This window comes from Haliotis cracherodii, unplaced genomic scaffold (assembly GCF_022045235.1).
Source record: "Haliotis cracherodii isolate W230 unplaced genomic scaffold, xgHalCrac1.p SCAF_4, whole genome shotgun sequence".
Taxonomy (NCBI): domain Eukaryota; kingdom Metazoa; phylum Mollusca; class Gastropoda; order Lepetellida; family Haliotidae; genus Haliotis; species Haliotis cracherodii.
In genome coordinates this window covers 43,529,477-43,553,763 of record NW_027266297.1, presented here as the reverse complement: position 1 = coordinate 43,553,763, position 24,287 = coordinate 43,529,477, and the positions used below count along the sequence as shown (strand labels likewise).

Below are 24,287 nucleotides of genomic sequence, written 5' to 3'. Positions count from 1 at the left end.
ATAACGTGGATATGCAATTATAACATCATGGAAATGATCTTATGATGGAGTAGGAACATTTTGCACTTTAGAAGACACACGAGTATCATCACGCTATTCTCTTGAGACCTATGTATTCCGTCATTTTATTGACATGAATATTATCTTCGTGAACACTTCAAATGTCAGTAAATAAATATTATCCATTTGAAAATAACAGTTTGTATAATCATGGACTTTTTACTGTAAAATCTTTAAAAATTGTACGTTTAAAAGATTTATTTTATTGAAAAAGGCAAGTTTTCTGAATTTGTTTCCTCCACAAATGCCAGTGGCATGTGATATACCAAGCTGTTGCTTAGAAAATAATATCATCAAGGGAGACAACTCCATGAATCATTGACGTAACCATTTACATGTTGCAGACAGCTTCGTTTAGAAAACCAAATCATTGTCAGGTATGGTTGTATGCTGCTTCTAAGGACTCTTTGTGTCCGCGTAAATATGTTTTTCTGAAGATTTATTTAATTATGATCATATTTAGTATCTTATGATTAAATTTACGTGAATAAGATGGAGACAGCAGGTGACAATTGACATGTCACCAGTGTTAAAAATAGGTAAATAGAAATGTCAATCTTCATGTTATGTTCCCTGGGTAACCCTTAATTACGCTGTTAAAAATAACCAGCAAAAAATTGGCGAGACGTAATGCTGAATGACTTGTACATAAATAATGTCCATGAATTAATAATTTCTTTATGGTTATATGTTACAGTCAATGTATAAATTGACTGAAATTTCATTAGGCAATTTACAAAACGCCTGAATATTTGAGTCATTTTACAAACTGGCTGAAGATTCTGTCGATTTATTCATTATGATACCGAATTCTAAACATTTTGATGTTATTTTTCATCACGTAGTTATTGAAATTGATAGGATTAAAAGAAAACAAACCCTGTGGTACATCGGCATTGATTGTGTCACAGCATTTGTGATTTCCGGTAGTTTACTGGTGACACGCATCCAAGCGGCTGTCTACTAATGCAAATCAGTAACCAGAAAGTGTTCGCTTCATAAACAATTTCTATTCCCTCGGATTGTTCCGTCTACTGTAAGTAAGCATTTATTAATAAGTTGATACTACCTTTGGCATCTTTTTAAAATTGGCTAATATTGCCTTCCCCCAATCTATCAATATACAACGTTATATTATGGTAACGAAAGTTACGTAGTCCACACATTTTTCGCGCTAAGTGGCCAGAATCTATTAGGAGCTCATATGATCTTACTTACCAATATGTTCTTCACTAGTAGCCAAATGATAAATACATACTGTTGGCATATTAGGAGTGCTTGTTATATATTTATTAACTTTTAATTCTTTTTACCACTTTTTGGGACAAATTATTTTCATCCAATTATTTTAACAAAAAATTTAAAGTATCTTTTCTGGTATTTTTTTGTTGATTTTTAAACATGTTAAAATATTTTTTTCTTACTTTTTGGTAAATATGCATTGGTTACCTATTAATTAATACACATACTGAATTTTACTTGTGCTGTCGTTGCACTTGACTTGATAAATCATTGATGTCTGGCATCTTCATGTTTAGTGGTAGGTAGAATTATGTCCTGTTTTTGTCCAATTTGGAGTTTCATACACAACTTTTCCCTGTATCATGATACACTGGAGTTCTCCCCCTTGTCAAACTGAGTGGCTTTTACTCGGCATGAAGTAAAGTATATGACATCTGATATAGCGAACATGAATAATCATAATGGTTAGTGAGTGCATTTTGTTAATTTAGCGTACATAACAAGTACTGCGATACCCCAAGGTTGGATCATAGTTTTTCAGACATCATACGTTTTCGGACAATCATGTTTATTGCGATTACTCATGCGGTAACTGGGATGGAGAATCACACAGACATTGTAAATACTTAGATGATGGCTTGTTTTTAAGAGAAAGTTGTCTTTTATAAGTGAATGAGATGTTTTACAGTTGTTCATGTGATTAGAGAGAAAACTATGAATGTTTCTTAAGTGTCAGAAAACCCATAACACAGGGATATATACTCTATATGTTTCTGGCTTCTAATCCTCTCATAATAAGTCTGTTGTGATGTTTTTAAAGGGACAGTTTGTCGTCAGTTCTGTGTGTTTTTAAATCATGCATGAATTAATTTCCAAGTGTGACGTTACATACCTGTTTCATTTGTCAAACCAAAGCAATAGAGCTCCGCACAGTGAAGCCAACAAAAGAAGCGCTGTGCAGAGTCAACAGGCTGGAGAAAAAGCGTCTATGTTTTTTTGGTTGAGTTCCAAAATACTAATTGACAACTTGATTAATTTTTGTTAGAAGCCAGTGTCTATCAAAGCCTAGATTACCATATAAATATGTCTTAGTCATTGGAAGCAAATCACTCTCCTATCCAGGGTTCCTTGCAGCCATCTGATACGGTCACTTTGATGTGTAAAGCTATTTTGTCATGAACCTCACATTTGGAGCTGTAGTAGTATATCTATATAATTTTGCAAAACAGTATATATAGTGCACCGAAAGGCTAGCATTAGGCCTGTCTGTTCTTTTTTCAATATAAGTGCATTTGTTTTCAAACCAGAGAAAAAATCTGGACACATGATAAGCCTACACCAGTGTGGTCACTGGAGCAGAAACGGAATAAGGCGAGCAGATCCGAGTAGCTCGGGGGTTTCGGCTACTGTCTTATAAACAAAGCTTCAGCACGGTCGACGTCCTGTCCCTTTGAGCCCTTTTGAACTTCTTAATAATTTTCAGCTAATCTGTCACATAAATGGACAGATCAGTCAATTATCGTAAATGACTGAAAAAGTTATGCATTTTGTAAATTGCCTAAGTGAATCACATTTTAGACGTTGACTGATTTTATGCATTGACTGTAAGATATATACACTACAAGCATTGAATCAGTGCACTCTCAATATTTGTTCATGTGCTGGTCAAATTTCCCCCTTTCTGGAAGAAAACGAAGGACCAGTTAGGGATTTCACATGCATTGTGATGACTGAGATCATGTGTCTTTGTACTCAGCAAGTGTGAGAGAGCCAAGAAGCTTTGTCATGTAACAAATAGGCACCAATGCTATGGATGGATGCATCAGCCTGTGTGGCATAAGGCTGTCTAGAAAGAATCAATGTTTACAATGAATATGAATAAATGAATGTTGTTTCCCTGTGCCTGAGTGTATATGGGTATTTGATTATGTATATGTCTGAATGTCTAGTTATAGATCGTCATGATTGTATACAAAATGTGTTTGTATGTAAACAGACAATAGATATTTTATTATGAGTTAATATCAGAACTGATATTAACAGATGTGAATGCGTGTACATAAGTGTGCATGTGTGTGAATGTATATTCATGATTATAAACACATTTGTGTAGATTTATGTATTTATGTATGTTTGTGTATCACTGTAGTCAAAAGGATAATGAATATGAAATGAGTAGGATGCGAGGAAACTTGTCTTTGTTTTCCATGTGATATTTGCACTGGTACCATTGAATAACAGTTACTTTTTTTGACGAGATGAGCCATTTCGGTGTGCTGGTTCACTGGTATGCAGTACTATGCACATGTATTAAACTAGCTGCACCACATACCTTAATAGAACATTAAACATGTATATAGAGAAGATTGGTGATCTCTAGTGTACACAAACGGGATGTAAACATAAATTTTGTGCAAAATGAAAGTAATTTTATTTCAATATGTTCAGATTTTGTATATGTAGTATAAATTTGAAAGTAGTGAGTCGCTTCTTGTCTGAGATTACGTATCGTAGCATTGTGAGGATAATGAGGTACATTGATGATGCAAGGTATTTATGTACAGTTGTTAACACCTTTCACTCAAATTAACAAGATGTTCTCAGTAATTAATCCTCGATTAATCAGTGTCAACTCAGTTTATTGCCTATTTCAGTGATTGATCGATTGGACTATCATGTAGGTACGATGTATTTACAGCAATCAAAACAAACAAAGCTTGTCAGTGTAGATAATCTTCATTGTGTTAAAACCGACCTAAATTAATAAATCAAATACTTAAATGCTCCAACGACCTAACTAAGGCAGGCAAACAAATAACCTTCTTGTGGATACCCGCCCACGTAGGAATATACGGTAATGAAAACGCTGATAAAGCAGCTAAACTATCCCTCAAAATCCCAGAAATAAGCTTAAACATACCCTTCTCAAAATAAGAAATTAAAAGTGTAAACAAGCAAAAAATCACAAAAAATGGCATAACCTATATCTAAACTCAAATAGCCAAATAAAAAAAGTGCTCAGCAAACCACTAACCAAACCAAAAATTCTCCATCCATCAAAAAAATTCGGCAGATTAATAACTAAACTCCAAACAGGTCACACTTACCTAAATAACCACCTAAAAAAAATAAAAAAACACACTACAGGTAACTGCCCACACTGCAAACAACTAGAAACCCCAGAACACGCACTCATCCACTGCACACACTACTTAACACATCGAACCACATTACAAACCACCCTCAATCTAAACAAGGCTCTCACTCTAGAAGCTATACTAAACCCACAAAATAAACTAGAAAACTTCAAGGCCTTAGGCATATTCTTAATCAAAACGGAACTAATAAAACGCATCTAAAAACATAATAACCTACCAAATCAAAATTACATAAACAAACAAACATGCACCATACCCAGCTCCCTTAGTTCTCCTCCCCAACCCCATCGGCATCTATTCCAAATCTCAAAATTCCCAAATTCTATATGAGCAACCCCTAAAGCCCTCTCTTGGGTTGCACAGACCACCTTCGCCTCTTTCGGAAACACATTAAATGGCCTGGCCAGGCCCGTGTGTGAAATACGCATCAGTCGGAAAGCGCACGTTAAATCTCCAAAGTAAGTAAGTAAGTAAGTAACAACTGCAGACAGAAACTGCTCAGTCCTAACTGTTGATCATGTCCGGTCAAAATTTAAGAATGTCCGGACAAAACTTTTTAAAATGTCTGGACAGAAAAATTTAAATGTCCGGTAAGCAAGATTTTAAACCGGACATTTGCGATTCCCAATCAGACATGTCCGGCGCATATGACTGTTTCCGGACCCCTGGTAGTGACATTTATTAGCCTGTTTGTGGAATATTATTTTACCAACTGCAGGCAGCAGTCTGCTTATGAACTTAGTGAACCAGTGCAGTCTTGTGATTGGGAAATTGCACCCTGTACGCTAGACATTTTTAATATACAGAGATTAAGATTGTAACTTGGAATTGTCTCTTGTGATCTGTAAAACAGTAACCAATATTATGACACAACAGAATTTTCATGCAGTGATTGGAAGAGATGAAATGTGAAAGTATTATTGTACCAGGAAAAATGTATTCTAATATCTTTGTTTTTAGTTACTATATCTACTATATATGTTGATAGTAAACACAATTGCTCGTGTATCACTTTGGTATATTACTGGTTCTTTATTGCGAATAACGATTATTAATGCATTTTCAGATTCATCACAGAATGAGTTGAGTGGAACCCACTACCACAATGAGTGCAGGCCCTCTGGTGGTGGAGATTATCTGCACATGTCTGCTTGCAGCATTTGTGCTTCATCGCTATGGTGACCTGAGAAAACAGCATGTGTTGGTCACCTTGGCAACATTCATTGCCTGGTACTTTTCATTCATGATAATATTTATCATACCACTGGATGTATCATCAGTAAGTACCTTTCCTATCAGTGCCTCTAAGTATTATAATGTAACTAGTGTTGGTTTTGTTACAAAAGGGGAGCACAGGTGGCCCAGTCATCTAAGGTGCCGCGATTCACTGTGCAGAGTTGCGTCCCTTGGGCATGCCAGAAACCTATGATTGTGGGTTCGAATCCCGGTTCACCCCAATTATGTTTCTAGGTTTGTCAGCACCATACCCGTGCTGGTGGGTTTCTTCGAAGTGGTAAACGTCTGAGACCTGCATCACTTTGGGCTTTCTTTCCACATTAAGCTGACACGCTCTGATATAACTGGAATACTGTTAAAAACGGCGATAAACCCAACTCACTCATTCACTCACTCACTTTGTTACAAAGACTCACTCTTGGCAGTGGGTCACTTCCTTTATTCTCCGGGGTATTATATCTCCATTCTGATATGATAAATACCCTGGACCCATTCGACCCCACACCTTTGTTTTGAATATGATTTTGAATGTGCTCTAAATGTCTTCTCCTCAGAAAGCACAAGATCAATGAAGCTGAAACTTCACATGCTTGTTCCTATCAATGATGACACCCCAAGAGATTTGAATCTGATCTTCAATATAAGTGCCAAGGAAGCCATATTGAAACACCTATTTATAGCCATTACCTGGGAAGATCCGGGGTAGAATAGGTCTTCAGCAACCCATGCTTACTGTAAAAAGCGACTATGGTTGTCGTAAAAGGCGACTTACAGGATTGGGTGGTCAGTCTCACTGACTTGGTTGATGCATGTCATCGATCCCAATTGCGTGGATTGATGTTCATGATGTCAATCACTGGATTGTCTGGTCCAGACTCGATTATTTACAGACCACCATCATATGGCTGGAATATTGCTAAGTGCGGTGTTAAACAACAAACAAACCAAATAAACAAAACATTACCTTACTTTGCAATTTCTGTTCAAAATGTAATGAAATTTGGTAAATGTGTAGTTGTAATGTTTAAAATTTTGACCTTGATTTGACCTTTGGATTTCACAACCACAAAGGAAAAGTATTTGAACATAGGCACAGATATTAACTGACATTGACATTTTAAACTGTTGACTACATCTCCAGGTGAGCTATAGTGTCATGTTTATCCTGATGATGATATCATATTTATTCAAATTATTGAGTTATAGAGTTCAGTGTTAGTTTTTAGTCTTCAGTATCTAAGCAAAAGTCTTTTGAGTATCGATGCTGACATCAATTTTTTTCAAGTGTCAGTCTTTGTTGACATTTTCAAGTGTTGATTACATATTCAGGTGAGCTATGGTGACATGGCATTATTTGTTTCTTCATTCGTTTGAAAACCTCACTAACCCGGATTGGCTAGCATTAATGTCTACCTCTGAGAAATACAATATTATGTCTACTGCAGCATTTTGAATTTGGCTAAATGTAACAACTGGCTTAGTTTTAGAATTATCTGATGATTTCTTTGTGTCTGTTTTAGACGTTTTACCGACAATGCGTCCATCAAAACACACCAGCTGTGTTAACAACAACAACAACAACAGAAACCAACAATGTGTCAACAACATCAGTGGCAGTGACAACAGCAACAGCAGCGACAACTGCCTCCGGGAATGGCACAAATATGTCTCTGTCGGATGGGTCATCGACATCCACACCTCTGCTGGTACACTGTCGGGCGCCACTCAGCCATGTTCCCGACCACGTTCTCCCAGCTCTGTGGCGGGTGGTTTACTGGACATCTCAGGTTCTCACATGGTAGGAGCATCAGATATAACCAGGATACGTTAGTCCAGTAGTGAGGATTCCTTGAGAGAATTGGTTCCCATTAACCTAGGCTTGCAAGAGTGACTACTACAAATGTCTCGGTGACTTGGTTGACTGTATCATCATCTTGACAGAGCTGTTGGTTGTTTCATAGCTGTGTGTTAGTGTGATGTTAGAAGTCGAGGAAATGATAAACACAACTTTGAAATACCTTTGTCAGATACAGTGGAAAAATAGATGCTTTTGTCCCAGTCCCTTGTTTTGCCACTTGACAAGCGTCAACTATGTATGGCATGTGATTAGTGAATAGACTAATGAAAGTGTCACTTAACTCCTGGATCGAACGGGTAGCCTAGTGGTCAAGGTGTTTGCTCATCACGCCGAAGACCCGGGTTCGATTCCCGACATGGGTACAATGTGTGAAGCCCATTTCTGGAGTCCCCCGCTGTGATATTGCTAGAATATTGCGAAAAGTGGTGTAAAACCATACTCACTCACTCACTCACTCACTCACTTAACTCCTGATTCAAGTTGCCCGCTGTGTTTGATGAAATAGGTGAGTGTTGCAATATTGCAGCTATATCATGGGGTGAGTGTTGCAATATTGTAGCTATATCACTGCAAGTGTTGCAATATTGCAGCTATATCATGGGGTGAGTGTTGCAATATTGCAGCTATATTACTGCAAGTGTTGCAATATTGTAGCTATATCATCAGGTGATTGTTGCAATATTGCAGCAATATCATGAGGTGAGTGTTGCAATATTGCAGCTATATCAAGGGGTGAGTGTTGCAATATTGCTGCTATATTACTGCAAGTATTGCAATATTGCAGCTATATCATGGGGTAAGTGTTGGTGAGTGTTGCATTATTGCAGCTATATCATGAGGTGAGTGTTGCAATATTGCAGCTATATCATGGGGTGGGTTTCAATATTGCAGCTATATCATGGGGGTGAGTGTTGCAATATTGCAGCTATATCACTACAAGTGTTGCAATATTGCAGCTATATCATGGGGTGAGTGTTGCAATATTGCAGCTATATCACTACAAGTGTTGCAATATTGCAGCTATATCATGGGGTGAGTGTTGCAATATTGCAGCTATATTATTGCAAGTGTTGCAATATTGCAGCTATATCATGGGGTGAGTGTTGCAATATTGCTGCTATATTACTGCAAGTGTTGCAATATTGCAGCTATATCATGGGGTGAGTGTTGCAATATTGCTGCTATATTACTGCAAGTGTTGCAATATTGCAGCTATATCATGGGGTGAGTGGGTGGCATGGGTGGCCCAGTCATCTAAGGCACTGTAATACGCTGTGCAGAGTTGTGTCCCCTGTTCACGCCAGAAACCTATGATTGGGGTTCGAATCCTGGTTCGCCCCGATTATGTTTCCAGGTTTGTCAGCACCATACCCGTGCTCGTTGGTTTCACTGAAGTGGTAAACGTCTGAAACCTGCATCACTTCGGGCTTTCCCCCATAGTAAGCTGACACATCGCGATATAACTGGATTACTGTTAAAAGCGGCGTTAAAATCAACCAACTCACTCACTCACTCACTCACTCACTCACTCACTCACTCACTCACTCACTCACTCACTCACTCACTCACTCAGTGTTGCAATATTTAGCTATGTCACTGCAAGTGTTACAATAATGCAACTATATCCTTGGGTGAAAGAAAATTGGAATGTCATAATAGGGTTACTAAAGTTTGCTGCTATAGTATTTAGTGTAGGGAACCTCAAAATCTTGAACTTTTAACATTTGGTTCAGTGACCTTTTTACATACCGGTAATGTTGAACACTTTTTACCTGGGGATCTTGTGTGCTTCAGGCTCATCCTACCCATGATGCAGTCCTACTCCAACGCTGGAGACTTCACAGTCTTGGGGAAGATCAAGTCGGCTCTCATCGCCAACGCCATCTACTACGGCACCTACCTCCTCATCTTCGGAGTCTGTCTTATCTACGTGGCCATCAGGCCAGACATTGACATTGATGCGTGAGTAATTTGTCAGATCCTCTAACAAAGACAACAAAACAACTGAATTTCGGGGATTACTTGAAATGTAAGCATAGTGCCTCATTTTGTTGAATATGGAAGAACAGGCTGGCTTCCTAAATCAGAAATATAATGCTGTCAAATGGGATGTTTTACCTATGTGGACTGTTTTGGAGAAACAAGCATTTTTGTTGCCAATATTTACTTGTTTGGTTTTTTTGTCTATTACTAAAATTCATACTGGAAAATATACGTAGAAACTTAGGCAAAGTGTCAGCTTTAAACTATTGATAACTGAACAGAATTTATGAAGTTCTAGAAAAGAGAAATACTTCAGATATGATAAGGACTTTGCATAGGTGTTCTCACTGGTTCTTCTTCAAACCAAGGTCTCAGTAATATGTCAGTAGAAATTCCATAATTTGAATTAAGTTTTTCTCAATTCAGGTTATGACATTTATATTTGAATGTAAGTGTTAAATTTTGAAACATTAACTTGTATTTATATCACTGATAACAGGACCAATAAAGAGAAAAGGCTTTGTTATGCATGATCATTGCATCAAATGAAATGGTAGAATAGCTCTGAATTTATATTGAAAGATTCCCAATTTTGGTTAGTATATATGCTTACAAATGGCGCAAAGCTGAAATCCTAGATAAATTCTTGCATGATAAATGAAGAGAAGAAAATCAACTTCCTCATGGACTTTAATTATGTTTATCATCTATGAATGATGTGGAATGTAAGAGGATCACTGTTGTGTGTGGTCGACAGTGAGAAGTTGAAGGTGATCGGCGCCACGGCCAGCAACACGTGGGGATTGTTTGTCCTGGTGCTTATGCTGGGTTACGGACTGGTGGAGGTTCCAAGGAATTTCTGGAACAGCTCAAAGAGAGGCTACCAACTCTCCCGAACTTACTTTAAGATTGCCAAACTCAGCACTGACAAGTCAGAGGCCGAAGAATCTCTTGAAGATATTCTAGAGGTGTGTAGTTAACTATAGAATCTGTTTCATGAAATATTGAAATATTATTGAACTTTCAACATTTCGAGCACAACACAGACATCTGTCCAAAACAGGGCCAGACTGTATACAGGCTGCCAGAATATGGCTGGAATATTGCAGTCAGTGGCGTATAACAACAGTCATTCATTCTGAGAGCTGTGATGTGTACCATTGCTTAAGAATATGGTCCTTCCTGACATTTTCCCAGCATGCTAGAGGCCAAGGGTTCTTTTGCTGCCTGAAGTCGCCCAAACACCACTTTGTCTGGTACTTTATGGATATCATCATTTCATGATTACCCAATTCGAACCAAGATAGTGGCTTGTGTCACCTAAAGCACAAAAACTACAACATCTAGACCTACACTGGACATAATGAGCATAGTCTCCCTCATTTTGTCAAAAATACAATGTATTTGTTCACATTGCTGATGTAAGTGTTAATTAACAGTGGATGTGTTTAGGTGTTGTTATATGTTTGAATTTAATGTGGATTTCTACCATGGTTCCCACATCCCTACAGTAGTTTATGTGAATTTATTAACCCAAGAAATAAACTTAACAAAACAGTTTTCATCTTCATCCCTGGACCCATGGCTTGGTATATTTCCATGCTGGAACAATCTCATTAAAATCATATCTTATCAAATCATATCTCGCTATCGCTAAACAAAGATCTGAGGACATCCCATTACGGGTCACGTCAGAACGACCTTTCATCCCACCAATCGAAGTGTTGCTTACCAGATGATGAAAGTGACAGTCGGAATGTGTTTCTGATCATGAAACCTCGAAAATGTTAACACGGGGTAGTCCGAACGACAGTAACGGCCCGTACAACTGATTCTGTCAAAATGATCGTCTATCTCTCGCTTCTGTGGGATAAACATTTGAATAGAGGAGGCGTTGCACAGTACGTGGGAAGCACTGCTATACAATCTCAACCATATATTAGACATTCCGGAATGTTTGTTAGTTCAGTTTTCAAAATTTTAATCGAGAACTGTGTCAACATATGTTTCAAGCGTAGTCTGAAATGGAAGTCACCAGGTTGAAATGAGTGCCGTGAAGCTAGAGAAAGCTGCTTTCTAAATTGGCTGATGTCGACTTCTTGTTAGTCATTTCAGTGGTCTGTCAAAGTTCACGAAAGGTCGTTCTGACATGACCTGTAATGGGATGTCCTCAGATCTTTGTTTAGCAGCAGCGAGAACTTAGATCTGATTTTAATGAGATTGATGCTGGAATTAGGAATTGTTCTGGAAGGGATGACTCGTTTGTTGGATTCCCTTGTCTGTGGTTAGACATGTTAAACATATTTGTATGATAAAGTTATCAGTTGATATATAACCAGTTGATGTCTTCCTCATTGACCTCTACAATGTTTCTTAAATTGTTGACACACATCACGTTATTGTGTAGGAGATCAAAAGATATGCTGACAGAATTAGGTACAACCATCCGATGAGCAAAAACATGGAGACTATTCTCTCTAAGGTAAGTGTTTGTTTTTACTTCAGGCCTTATATACATATGTTCTTAAAGCTCTTTACCAATACTTAGATCCTTTCACATGACACTGAAACACTAACATCTTAGAGGATGTGATGTGATTTATATTGATCGATTTTATATCAATTTATATTGATAGTTTTAAAAAAAAAAAGTTCATGTTTTCATGATGACAAGTTGGACTTTGATCATTGGGATATTGAAAACTACTGAACAGGATTATACTTTTCTTCACTGAACTGAAGGTATCGAATGGAAATAAATCTAAAGTGGGATATAAGTAACCAAATTTCTGAATTGCACCAGATCGAGGGGGGACTCTTGGTAAGCAAGAAATTGGGATGAGTTTTTGGAATATTTATATCTCAAGCTCGAGCCTGTGAAGATCCGGGATAGAATAGGTCTTCAGCAACCCATGCTTGCTGAAAAAGGCAACTATGCTTGTCGTAAGAGGCGACTAACGGATCGGGAAGTCATGTTCGCTGACTTGGGTGAGGCATGTTATCGTATCCCAATTGCATAGATCGATGGTCATGATGTCAATCACTGTATTGTCTGGTCCAGACACGATTATTTACAGCCCGCTGTCATACAGCTGGAATATTACTGAGTGCTGTGTTTAACAAACAAACAAACATGTCCAAGGGCAGAACAGGTTCCCAGTGTGCTTGTTGTAAAACTAAGATTAGACTTGGAGTAGATAGTCAGAGTGGATCCTGAATATAGTACATGGGTTAAGGGCAAGAAGCATTAACTCTTAGCTATGGCCAGGTCCTACCTGCACAAGACTATGTGAGAGTATAGGAGTTGTTGAGGTAACCCCTATGGTTCATTGCTCACACCTTCAACATGGTATAACTGGCTCACATGCTTGTTTTTCATACCATGATGAGATAGCTATAACACTGCTAAGAAATCAACATTCACTCTTGTCATGGAGTATGGCCAAGTGTTCTAAGATACTAGGATTCACTGTGCAGAGTTGTGTCCCTTTGACATGTCAGGATTTGCTGATCGGGGGATTTAATCTCAGATTGTTCTTTGTGGTAAATGGCTATGACCTCTTCCCACCTTGTTAAGCTAACAAGCCGTGAAATAACCGAAATCCAACTTGCTCAATGTTTCAACATCTGTGTTTAATTCTCATAGTTTATTTCCTTAGTTTATGGTGACATGATTAAGATCTGTCTGCAAGGAAGCATTTTTCTCTTAGTTTTGATATCATTAGTGATGACTTCTTGGCTTGTTTGCAGTGTCCAGATCATATTCAGAAATCAATGCAGCCGAACATGGATGATTATGAGGATTTTGATAAAACTGTGGACTCGATCACAGAGAAGTCCCTGGTTCGCCTTCATCAGAAAGTGATTCGCTGTTCCCAAATCAACAAACGTACCCAGATCCAATGGAACAACCTGATTGAAAAGGTGTTGGATCTGGAGGACTGTCAGACCAATGAGAGCAGCACTGACAAACGCTTCCATCGGGTGTATGGCCAGTATAAGGGTCTTCTGAGGGGACTGTACACCCCCACTGTAGGTACGAGCATATTCCCAGGTTGTTGGATTCTGAGTTCAGGCAGATGCTTGTAAAAAGAGTAGGTAGCACACAGCTCATAGGGCGGAGAAGGGGAAACAAAGTCAAAAATTGTATGTGGGGGCCAGCCAGAGTGTCTATAGTTTGTCATTCTGGATTATCTCCTTGGCTGGGAGATGGTGATGCTTCTGGCTTGCCTCTGTTACTGACGTTCTGCAACATACTTGCCATATTCCACCTCCATTGTTGGCAGGATGGGAGTTCCCTCCCTTTGACCTTGCACGATGACAAACTAAACACTGAAATGTAATGAAATGAAACATGCACATGCACATGTAGGACATGTGGTATCTTCTTAGGCAAGTGACTTTGTCTGACATGTACCTGTTCAAACAGCAGTGAATCAACAAGGACATGATGTTGACCAATAGCTATATTTCCTCCTAATGTGATATGAATTGTGTCAATCTATTTTCTGTGAATCCTGATATCAAAGATTGTGATGTTAGATTCGGATACTATGACCAAGACGTCATCAATCTTGCACTTGGATGCTCCTGATTTCATTTCCTTGTTATTTTGAACTAATGTTGATTCAACCAAACTGATCACATCTGTAATTAGGATTTCCCTGCCTTGTTAGGAAGCTTTTCAAAAGTGCAATGTCAGCTAAAATGATTAATTCCCCGTCAGCCTCTTAAACTTACTGGCGACACCCTAGAAGAGACTTTCAATAAGAAAAAATCATTGTAGCATAAATGTGATCATCTTCCCGAGGCAAGAGAGTATACTGACTTTAAAAGTCCAGTTTCCACCCTTGCCGAACTAGGCTGGAATTCCTGGGCTCGACCACCAGTGGCTATTACGAGTTATGTCCTTTCTATGCCTCTCCTATTGACCAATCAGATTCAACCTCTCGTATCACTTGCATTTGCTTCAAACAAAACGGTGGCGCCCAGTCAAGACGATCTGATCGATAATCAAGATCTATATTGTGATAAAACGAGTCTTACATCGCGAAGTGCATCAAATCATGTGAGCACCTTGATTAAAAACATAAAAAGATTTAGAAAATATCTGTTGACAACGAGTTAGCGGTGCACATGCTTTGCAAATCCTGCAGTCGACCGAAATCTGCATGACACTTTACGAACTGGATTTCGATTTCGATGTGTGATTTTGATTGGACTATGCATAGACTCGTTAGTCCAGCCAAAATGTAACTCCATAATACCAGCCTAGTTCGGCAAGGGTGGAAACTGGACTTTTATAGTCAGTTAACTCTCTTGCCTCGGGAAGATGAAATGTGATCAGCTGGCACAATTTTCTACTTGTTGTACCTATGATAGTGTAGCTGTTCATTTTCACACATATACATGAGGATTCAAATTTTTGTGTTGACTTTAGCTGAATTGTTTGATAGGCATTAACTTAGAAGTTGACAGATGACAAGGTAGACACAATTTTATGGATAACAGTATAATATAGCTTTTTACAGTATTAAAGAAGTTGTTATCCATAAAATTGTGTCTACCTTTGACTTTATCTCTTAAAACATTGAAAAGTTGACTTTGCTGGAAGGAAAACTTGCAGGCCTTAGGAGTCCCACCCCTAAGTTCAAATAGTTAAGATTTCTATCCAAATGTTGAACGGTTTCCTTAGAACATCCATTTAGGTTGATAGTGACATTCCTTAACAGACCCGTGAAGATCCGGGGTAGAATAGGTCTTCAGCAGCCCATGCCGTAAAAGGCGACTAGGCTTGTCGTAGGAGGCAACTAACGGGATCAGGTGGTCAGGCTAGCTGACTTGGTTGATGCATGTCATTGGTCCCAATTGCGCGGATCGATGCTCATGATATCAATCACTGGATTGTCTGGTTCAGACTCGATTACTTACAGACCACCGTCATATAGCTGAAATTTTGCTGAGTGCGGCGTCAAACAACAAACCAACAAACCAACCAACCTAACATACATATTCTGATTCACTTAAGTGTAACAGGTAATTCAAAACAGATTTTCTGAGGCGACACAGTCCAGGTGGAAACTGTAGGAAGCAGTGCTTGTGTGTCTGTTGCAGAGTGGTACTGGAAGTGCCGAGTCCGTCCGTGGGTGATGATGATAACGGCCATTGCCCTGATGGTCTTTTCCTTTATGGTTGTGTGGTCAGAGTGCCTCTTCTTCGTCAAGGACCCTGTCCTGTCCCTGTTTGCTGTCTTCATCAACCTGGCCAAGCAGAACTATGACTACGTCTACATAGAGGTAAAGCCGTCATTTGGTCACATCAGTGTATTTCCTTGTCTTACAGAGTTTTGCTCAGTACTCTAGGAGGCAGTGGGGAAAGTTAACAATGGTGTTAGGGCTGATTAAGCTTGGCACAGATTGGAAATAGACTCATACTTGGCAGTCTGGTAATCATGTTAAACTTTGCAGGTAGGTAAATATGTTGCAACTTTTCATGTTTTTGCCTGTTTAACAGATTTGTTGGGTCAGTATTCCGCAAGGTCAAATTAGTAATGGTGTTAGGAATGATTGAGGGTAATTTTCTTTAAGAAGGGAATTTCAAAGAAAGTTTCCAATAAAATGAAAATGAAAACAAAAAGGTGTTTTAACAAAAAAATGACTTGATCTGGCCTATAATGTCATTTCAAACTTCTTTGTGGAACTCAAGTCACACTTTGGCTGTACATCTGAACATGGTTTAATGCACTGTCTTTGTGAATTGGGAAATAAGTCAATGAATATGTCTTATGTTGACATTAACCTTGCATTTGTTTGTTAGAAATAATTGCAATATATCACTTCTCATTAACTCACCTGCCTTAAATTGCTTGTTGTCAGTTGTGCCATTGGGTTAGAATTTTAGTTAATGGTCCATGCTACTTTTGGTTCCATTTCTTCAGATTGCTTCAATCTTGACGATTGCCTACCTGTGTTGCTGCGCCTACTACAGTGTGTTCCAGATCCGGATCTTCAACTACTATTACATAGCACCGCATCACCAGACTGACGAGTACAGCCTCATCTTCACTGGAATGTAAGCACCTGCTGAAACTAGTAGCACCTGATTTATTCACTGTTTATTGTCAGCTGGATTTATAGATCAGTTTGGATGATATGAAGCATTCAGTGTTGAGTTACCTCCCTTGACCAGTGTCACTGCATGTAAATCGGTTACAAGTGTAGGGCATTTATGTCATGTCAACACAGGTTGACTTTCAAGTAGTGAACTTGTATGACCACACGCTAGATTGTCAAAATGAAAAGAGACCGAAAAAAGAATGTTTATACCCCTGTGAGAATTCAGGGTTAGAATAGGTCCACAGCTAGAGCTATGCTTGTCATACAAGGCAACCGAATAGAACTTGATGACTTGGGTGATTGAATGTCTTTGTACCCTGATTTCATGAGTCATTGCTCATAATATCAATCACTGGTTTGTCTGCTGTAGACTTGATTATGTACAGGATGTTGTCACGTAGCTAGAATATTGATGAGAGTGGCATTAAACAAAAAATTAAGAAACTTAACTCACAAGTGAAAGACTATTTTCTTTTTATGTTTATGAATCCTTTCATGGACTAGATGGGATATGTGTCATTATGTAATGATTCTTGTTAGTCTAGGACAAAAACATGTTTGTAAATATTGACTTTGATGGACGTTAACCATTTCCAGGATGTTGTGCCGACTGACGCCTCCCATGTGTCTCAACTTCCTTGGCTTGATCCACCTGGACAGTCATGTGACCTCCGGAAACATGGAGGAGACATCCTATACACATGTACGTGCCACAGTGTTGTCTTGCCCCAAATATCGTAGTCTAGTGTCAGCCAATTGAAATAATTATCTTATATATCATTATACAGTCGGCTGTTCGTATATGCATGGTACATGTATGGTCAACACTGGTGTATCCAGAGGTAGGTGCAGAGAGCGTGCATTACCCCCTCTTATAACCTCAGAGCAAAACCAACCTGTGACAGTTTATGTAAGTTATTGTTTATTTTGTGACTTACAATTTGGTTGTGTAGTGTACTGTCCATTTTTTAAAATCCTGGATTGTCTCCCTTGCCAAACACATGCTCGTGGGTTTCAATCACAGATTTGACCTGGTTATGTTTCTAGGTTTGCTTGCATCATACCCGTGTTTGTGGGCTTTACCAAAGTGGTAAACATCTTAGACTTACACCAATTTGGTTTTCTTCGCACTTTCAGATGACACACCATGATATAATTTGAATACTATCAAAGATTATGGGGAAAAACAAATCAAAGTCCCAAATGCATGGATCAATGCTCATGATATTAATCACTGGATTGTCTGGTCCAGACTCGATTATTTACGACCGCCGTCAAATATCTGTAATATTGCTGAGTGTGGCGTGAAACAACAAACCAACCAACCATATGAAATAAAATAATTGAAGTTAAATTTGGGATGTTAATAATTTAAAAGGTGACAAATTCCTGTTATGAACTTATTATTGTGTAAAAGTGGGGAGAACTAGTGTAATTTGTTTCCAGATCATGGGCCACATGGATGTGATATCCTTCATCTCAGACGGGTTCAACATCTACTTCCCCATCCTCATCGTGCTGCTGTGCATCTGCACCTACTTCTCCCTCGGCAGTCGCATCCTCAGCCTCCTTGGCTTCCAGCAGTTCATAGGCGACGACGACATGACGCAGGAACTCATTGACGAGGGCAGGGAGATGGTGAAGAGAGGTCTGTTGAACCAGTTTGGTTATGTCTGATAGTGTAAGACTTTGGCTGAATTCATTGACAATACAGTATTACGTGGGACTTATAATTAGTGTTTTGACACAAGGAGTGGAGAAACGTACCCTGCACCTGAATTTTACCACTATTAAGTTTGTAACTCTAATTCCAGAGAAGCGGAAAAGAGAGCGGCAGGTGAATGTGGACCACAAACGTAAACACTGGCATGAGACTGGTAGGCTGGACAGTGGGGCGAGTCCAGTCACACCTCCAAGGCGGATCCCCCCCAGCTCCGACAAGAGGGGTAAGGTCACAGTTTCTATGTTTTGTTTATTTATTTTTATGCTTTTATTTTTTGGTTTTGATATTTTATGGTTTACAAGTTTTTTATAACCCATAGCATAGGTATGTCGAAATAAGAAAGTTAAGGTAACTCGGTATTTTTTAATATATTTGTAATTAAGTTCATTGTGTTGGTGTGATAAATAGATGCTGGTTCTGACATTCAGATAAAATGAAATTTTGCAGGCAAGCATGGGTTGCTGAAGACCTATTCTACCCCTATCAAGTTTGAAAACCACTGTCAAGAGTTTCGTAAAAAAATTTAAAATGCATTTGCTCAAATGAGAGTTGGGGTTCATTTTAAGAGCATTACTTCAATTCGTGTTGGGGACACGGTAGGCCCAGTCGTCTAAAGCGCCGCAATTCGGTGTGCAGAGTTGCATCCCTTAGGCATGCCAGAAACCTGTGATTGTGGGTTTGAATCCTGGTTCACCCTGATAATGTTTCCAGGTTTGTCAGCACCATACCCGTGCTCGTGGGTTTCACCGAAGTGTAAACGTCTGAGACCTGGATCACTTCAGGCTTTCTTCCCACATTAAACTGACACGCTGTGATATAACTGTAATACTCTTAAAAGCGATGTTAAACCCAACTCACTCACTCAATCCGTGTCTTACATCTTCATGAAACTTTGTATACACATTAGGCGAGAGCTGAACTTGTGACTTTGGTTCTGTCTTGTTACTTCAGCTTCAAACAGTATTTTCTCACTCATGCTTGCTGAGGCTGATAAAGGCCGGTAGTTCATGAATATTATTGTCATATAGTGATCTGAGTGTTTGGCCTGTACTGAGAAAAGAAATTAAAATTTCATTAAAAAAAATTCATTGTTCATTGGCTCACTCTCTATAATAATAATAATAATAATAATAATAATAAAATGATGATAATAGTAGTCTATGTCCCTTAAGATTTAGAAAATATTGACAACCATGTTTGAGTCCATTTTATGTCTCACAAAAGTGTAGCAGCAAAATTTGGCCTAAATAATACATGCAAACTTGTAACTTCATGTGCTAACTCATTTGGTTTACATAAGGTATTAAGAATAAGGGTTTCAAATCTCTGATAGGAGGGGCTAACCTATCATCTCTTCTACAGCTGCATACACTGTGCCAAGAAGCCCCGATGACAACGACCGCACGGAGCTCCTCCGTCAAGCCGAACCTATTGACTACACCGACGACCGGTCAGACCCGCTGGCAGAGTATACCCGCAGTACTGCCACCGAGCCTCTCGGCTACCAATCCAGACCGACTCCCTCACGATTCTCCTCCAGTAGACCTACGTCACGCCCACTAAAGGGAATATTTGATGATGTTTAACATTCCCGTTATATACTCCCAGATTTACTTCCCTAACTCTTACCTTCATGCTAAGTAGACCACATCACACAGGATGATGCATAGTCGATCTTTCAGCATTTCTCATATTTATCATGGTCATCAATTTACATATTAATCTTCCATCCAGTAGATGTTTATAGACGTGAGATAGTGAAATCCGGCCTTTTTGTAAAAAGTTTCTGCATATCACATGCATGATTGCTTTCTTAAATAATGTAACTTTGAACATAGTAGGCAGGTAAAAGCTGTTGTTTTCATTCTCCATTTTGACTTACTCTGTGTAGCAGTCTTTTTGTCAGAGATCCTGAAGCAGTGTGATTGAAAAAGTCCTGTTTGTTCTGTGGTGTTTGTAGTGAAAGGAGTTTGGTGATGTACACTTGCTTGTATTGTAGTTGTGATATGTTAGTACATGTGAGTCTAATATGATATCTCTATTCTTTGTTTAAACTTTCAGAGTGTTGTACGATATGTGTAGTGTTGAAATATAAAGGGGTCCCAGTGTCCTTGAAGTTTGCTGCTATGGTATTTGAAACTAAGGACTCCCCAAGTCTTAAGTTTTTGAAATAAGGTTTAATGACAAGGACCCCTTTTCTTTCATGCTTATTTTTTAACACTGTATGGGTGTTCAGTACTTTGTCCTTACTGTAGGTGCCATGTTGTTAGGTGTCTTACTGTAGGTGCCATGTTGTTAGGTGTCTTACTGTAGGTGCCATGTTGTTAGGTTGTTCAGGGAAGTTATCATCATCACATTGCTATTACTAATAATGTAAATAAGATCTGGTTAAGTTTCAGAATGAGAGTGCCATTATGAAAAGTGGAGTACCCTGGGGTGAACATTCTTACTTTTCATTCTTAAGCTATGGTTATAACAAACTCAAAGGGACCACTAAGTTTAGATTATTAGGGCTGGGATGAGTCCAAATTTACTACCCAGGTACCCACACCCCTATTACCCGACCCTACCTGGGTACCTGGGTACCCGCTGTAGGTCTCAAGAGATAGGTCCAAATGTCTGACTGGGAATAGTTTGACCGTAGCCATGGCAAAATGTATTTAGATACAAGAATAAAAAACGATGTGGTCATGCATAAACTGAAATTGACTGAAGTTTTGTCTTTAATCACACCTTTTAAGTCAGAAGGAATGCAAAGTCACTTATAGTGTAACCGTAGAGTTCTAGATAATTTTTGTCATTAAACAATATATCACGTGATTAACCACGGGACTGGGTAGTCCTGTGGGTACCCGGGTCCTACTCAGTACCCACCCGAACCTAGTACCCGAGTTACCCGTCGCAGCCCTAGTTGTTATATCTGTAGTTTGTTATAAGCATTTCGACTGTCAGACATCTTGGATCAAGTCATGTGACCACATTATCATGTTACTCGATAAATAACAAAAAATGTGCACTGTATATGTAATAGGTTTATTCATCTCAAATTAATTAGAAAACATTACATAAGTAAATATATGCTTTGGCCTAATGTAAATATTGTAAATGAATTTATTTTATTATCTATGAGTTATTCTTTTAGTATGGACTGTTTGAGAAAATAAGCATTTTTCATTCTGAAGTCCAGGAAAGAAGAAGTATTTTTGTATGTGATGAAACAAAGTACATTGAACTCTCAGAAAGGGTCCCCAGAACTGTGAGTCCTGACACTGAGTTGTGTTTGTCCAAATATTAAAGACGGTCTACTTATTGACCTGCATGATGGCTGTGTAGGGTCTAGGTTTTATTACTCTGGCATGGCTGACTGTTTGATACATGTTGAAGGAATAATGAGAATACGTTTCAACATGATAGTGTTGAAAGCAAACACTATAATGAAACATTTTTGGTTTCATCAAAACCAGGCCAATTTGTTTTTGGTGTTACTTGTGAGCCTGGCAGAAATGGTTCCAAAAGAAGTAAAAAAATTTGCTTGGAAACATGGCAATTTGAACATCTTTTTGTTTGTTTGTTTGTGTTTTGCTACATTTTCAAGAAATATTGTGGGGAACCTAAAATCACTATCAACTTTTATTTGAAATAGCATTTTGGCGTTTTGACATAGAAAACAACGAATAGTCTTGCTCATATTTTTAGAAAGTATGCAAAGTCTTTTCTTAGCAACATGACACCTAGGTTCAGTGTTATTTGATGTACCTACTTAATGGATGTGTAGGATGTTTTTTGTAATATTTATTTACCCTATGTTTTATAAATGTTGTTTGTTTCATGTACTAAATCAAAGTGGTTGCAGGGTACTATAAGGAGGGGATTAATCTGCTAGTCGTATGATTATAATGGCTGGTAGAACAGATCTTTTGAATCTGGAAATGCTACCTTCATCATCGTCTTGTAGTGTTTTGTATAAGGTCTCAGCTTGTGCATGGAGCAGTAAAATTCAATATTAAATGCAAAAAGTAACAATAGGCGATAAACATTGTAGTTTCAGATTAACAGTTATATTCGATACCAGGAAATTGGATGTATGTTGAATACAACAATCATTTCACGATGGCACTTACACACACAAGTATATACCTGGGATCATGGTGTTTTTGACTGGCTCGTCATTATTGCTTTTTTTTAAATCATTGTATCTTTTTTATGCTAATGTATCTATTGTTATTATGCCATGGTATTGTTTACTAGGTGTGCAATGCTTTATTCAAGAATGAAAGATCATGGTCAAATGTTGGTATTTATTTAGATTTAAATGCAAAATATTTTTTCTTTTGTTGTGAACTCCTTCCTAACTTTACATATTTGTTTTGTTAGACTCTATTTGACTGGTTTATATACGAGTAAATGAGCACTATGCTGAATGTAGAGCAACTGTACTGGAACTACTTTGTAGCTTGACTGTACTGTAGGCCAAAGAAGATGGCCACAGAGAGACATACCAATAAACCTTGGTCTTGACTTTGTGCAAGGTGTACTTCTACCATGAGTAAATATTAAAGGTTGTTAAAATATGAAAAATACTTCCTGGGGAACAACTCACTAGACACTTCTCTCTCGAAAATAACGTCCAATATACGTCATCAAGTTACAAGAGCAAGTTCGAATCTCCAGAAATGACCTCATGATAGAACAATGTTTTATCGTGAAATAAACCATGCTTTGTTCTTCATTGTCTTTTGGATTTATTGCGAAGCTATCTTACATTATTAGTACAATATGCTAAATTTACTTGCCAAAGGGAAGAAGCAAGTCCGTTACCATGAGGTAAAACATGACATTAATATGAAATATACTACAACCTTTGATAGTGACAGTAAGAAAACTTATGGAAACATGTAGTGATGTTGTTCCTCAGTTCCATGGCAATATAAAATACTATTCATACAATCACATCTGTAAAAGATCAAGTCTCACTCAGACCCTGCCTGATGACCCCCACTTACCAGCAGATAATAGTTCTGTGAAACCCTTTAATCAACTGTCGCTGACTGATGTCCTGTGTATATGTATGTGTATAACACAATTGTCTGGACAAACAGGGTTAGCTTTACAAGCAAGCCTGGACAGGGTTCTTGTCTTCAAATGCTCAATCTATATTTCCGCTGTTTGATGACGAGGGTCCTTACTATATAAAGAGTGGAGAGGCTAGTAGCATTTTACGAGAACCTTGTCTAGGGAAAGTCTGCGTATAAAAAACGGAAATGGTCTGAATTTTATTACCCATTAAGTTGTTTGTGTGTCTTGTAACAAACGTCTACTTATCTCTTCAGTGCAATTTCTTCATATTTCTGTATTCTGTGATTTGATATCTAGTCATTCTTGTTATATATTTGTTTATTTGACATACCCTACTTGCCCTTGAACATTGTACATAGTTGTCTTATCTGTATCATATGTTATATATGATGTTATATATGATGTTGTTATGTCTGGTTTCACTATATGTTGAATTATATACATGTATCAAGCTAAAACATAAACTAATTTTTTAAACTTATCCTTTCTCTCACTATGCATTTAACCCATGGTTGGACGGTGGGGCGCAGAAAGACTACAACTGTTAGACAACACGAGGAAGCTGGTTCTAAACAGTGAAATAAAATAAAAATTTAGAACACTGTCTAGTTTCGTTAACGGTTGTAGTCTTTCAGGCTAGGGGTAACTCACCCACCTTCCAACTGTGGGATAAATGCATAGTGTGAGATAGGATAAGTTTAATCATTTGGAAATTTCTTAGAAATTGTATACTTATCCTATCTCACACACTATATGCCCACCCTACTATCACTGCATCGCAATTCCTGTTAGGTCTGACGAACGAGGATAATGTGGCAGAGATGGACATGTGATCA

General features: G+C 38.3%; 1 protein-coding gene across 2 annotated transcripts; it reads left to right on the top strand.

The window, feature by feature from the left end:
• The first annotated feature begins 375 nt into the window (after positions 1–375).
• On the top strand, positions 376–24,251 carry LOC139478185 (G-protein coupled receptor-associated protein LMBRD2-like). Of its 2 annotated transcripts, none has more exons than XM_071260544.1 (13): positions 376–437; positions 5,527–5,739; positions 7,217–7,494; positions 9,349–9,516; positions 10,295–10,505; positions 11,945–12,019; positions 13,288–13,573; positions 15,742–15,833; positions 16,475–16,608; positions 17,250–17,355; positions 18,099–18,300; positions 18,467–18,598; positions 19,738–24,251. In XM_071260544.1, exons 2-13 carry the CDS (start codon positions 5,566–5,568, stop codon positions 19,959–19,961), a joined length of 2,082 nt encoding a protein of 693 aa, XP_071116645.1. In that variant the 5' UTR covers positions 376–437; positions 5,527–5,565; the 3' UTR covers positions 19,962–24,251. The 2 variants fall into 2 exon arrangements, with proteins under 2 accessions (XP_071116645.1, XP_071116644.1); XM_071260543.1 differs by having other exon boundaries at positions 15,652–15,833.
• The last annotated feature ends 36 nt before the right edge of the window (positions 24,252–24,287 follow it).